The sequence below is a fragment of the Monopterus albus genome, unplaced genomic scaffold (assembly GCF_001952655.1).
Source record: "Monopterus albus unplaced genomic scaffold, M_albus_1.0 scaffold459.1, whole genome shotgun sequence".
In the NCBI taxonomy this organism is placed as follows: Eukaryota; Metazoa; Chordata; class Actinopteri; order Synbranchiformes; family Synbranchidae; genus Monopterus; species Monopterus albus.
Window position 1 is genome coordinate 139,119 of NW_018128339.1, and position 2,030 is coordinate 141,148.

General features: G+C 42.7%; 1 protein-coding gene across 1 annotated transcript in view; it reads left to right on the forward strand.

Annotated features, from left to right (window-relative positions):
* Nucleotides 1–2,030, forward strand: part of LOC109952426 (dimethylaniline monooxygenase [N-oxide-forming] 5-like) — a 15,480-nt gene that overhangs the window by 2,325 nt on the left and 11,125 nt on the right. Inside the window, 6 exon segments of the mRNA XM_020587497.1 lie at nt 1–57; nt 149–314; nt 521–663; nt 772–971; nt 1,175–1,310; nt 1,406–1,625. The exon segment at nt 1–57 is cut by the window's left edge and continues 42 nt beyond it. Of these exon segments, the coding sequence (XP_020443153.1) occupies nt 1–57; nt 149–314; nt 521–663; nt 772–971; nt 1,175–1,310; nt 1,406–1,625 (922 nt within the window).

Consider the following 2,030-nt stretch of genomic DNA (forward strand, 5'->3'; position numbering starts at 1 on the left):
AAGTACTTCAGGATGTATGCAGAACACTTCAATTTGTTGAAATATATTCGTTTCCAGGTAACAAAATACACATGAACAAAAAGTATTATTTAATACATTTTATTAACATCCATAAGCTAACCTATCATTTATTCTTCTCTTTTTTCAGACCTTAGTGAAAAGTGTCAAACAGAGACCAGACTTTTCTCGCACTGGGCAGTGGGAAGTGGTGACTGAGAATAAAGGTGGACAGGAGGAGAGGCATGTCTTTGATGCAGTTATCTGCTGCTCTGGTCACTACACCTACCCTAACCTGCCACTCAAAAACTTCCCAGGTAAAGACATGTTTTACAAAAATCTTGTCCTGGCTTGCAGTTAACATGAGCCAGTTTCAGTACATTCCATACTGAAATAATATGAGGAACTATGTTGCTTTTCACTTCACTTGCTCTTGGCACAAGAGTCCAACTTCTATTCCAACAAGCATCAAGATGGCAGCAAGCAGCATAACCCAGTATGTAAAAATTATGTTGTGTGGCAGGAATTGAGACATTTGAAGGGAAATACTTCCACAGCTGGGACTACAAGGGGCCTGAAGACATGCACGGAAAGCGAGTTGTTGTTATTGGCATCGGTAACTCAGGAAGTGACATTGCTGTGGAGGGAAGCAAAGTTGCAGAGCAGGTTGCAAAGTCATTCCTGATAGCTTTGTATTATTTTGATATTACAGTAGCACACTGATTCACCATGATTTATACAAGTTGTGTTCTGTCTTTTTCCCCCATCCTGCAGGTGTATCTCAGCACTCGTCGAGGTGCCTGGATTGTCACTCAGGTTTCGGACAACGGCCTGCCACTGGACATAAATTACAATACACGTTTTGTCCATATCTTGTTCCAATTACTGCCGATAAACATCTTCAACTGGTATGGGGAGAAAAAATATAATGCCATGTATGACCACACTATGTATGGCCTCAAACCCACACACAGGTAGGTGCTGCCAGGACCACTCAGATTATTATCCTTTTCTAACTTATAGCTAAAGTGTACCAGAAATCAATCCATTCAAGCATTGTGCTCTGCTTAATGGAGAAGTGTGTAGTAGTGTGCTGGACTATGAGGTACTCTCACTCTGTCACTGTCATTAGAATACCACAGTCTCTCCACTGTCCTCTGCTCTGCTGCCTCCTCAGGCTTCTCAGTCAGATCCCAGTGTTCAACGACGAGCTGCCGTACAGGATTCTGTCGGGGGCAGTAATCATCAAACCAAATGTGAAGGAGATCCAAGGCTCCACCGTGGTGTTTGATGATGGCAGCGTTGTGGAAAAAGTCAGAGAATTCTATTTCCAAGAATTCCCCAAGAATCGATCTTTACCTCAAACAGAATTTAAGCTTATCTCTAACTTAACTCTTCTTCATTAAAGGTGGATATGATCGTGTTTGCCACAGGATACAACTATGATTTTCCTTACCTCCCAAGCAGTGCTCTGTACAAATCTGGGCACCGTGTGGGTCTGTACAAGCACATTATCCCCCCTAACCTGGAGCATCCCACTCTGGCTATTGTGGGTTTCATTCATGCCCTTGGAGCCATCATGGTTCAGGCTGAAATGCAGGTGCGCTGGGCCACACGTGTCTTCAAAGGTGAGTCTGGATGTTCACTTTATCACTTCCCATTAGTCTAGACACTTCCCAAGCACATGCTGTCTGTTTGTCTTTGCCTTTCTTCTGCTTTGTGCTCTTCAGGACATGTACAGCTGCCCTCAAACCAGGCCATGATCAAGGCTGTTGAGAAGGACACCAAAGACATTCAGAAAAAGTAAAGCTCTCGGTGTTCTTATGCATTAATAATGTTGCAAACTAAAGCTGTCACTAGCTGGGTTTCCATCACCCTGTTTTATGCACATTTTGAAAAGGTGATGGAAACATTAACATTCAAAAAAGTCCTCTAATTCGCAAAAAAGTTTTTAAGCTCGCTTGAGGTGGTTTCTGACCTATGTGAAAAAGAGTTCATGCACAAAATGGGAAATGGAAACACATCTGCCAAAT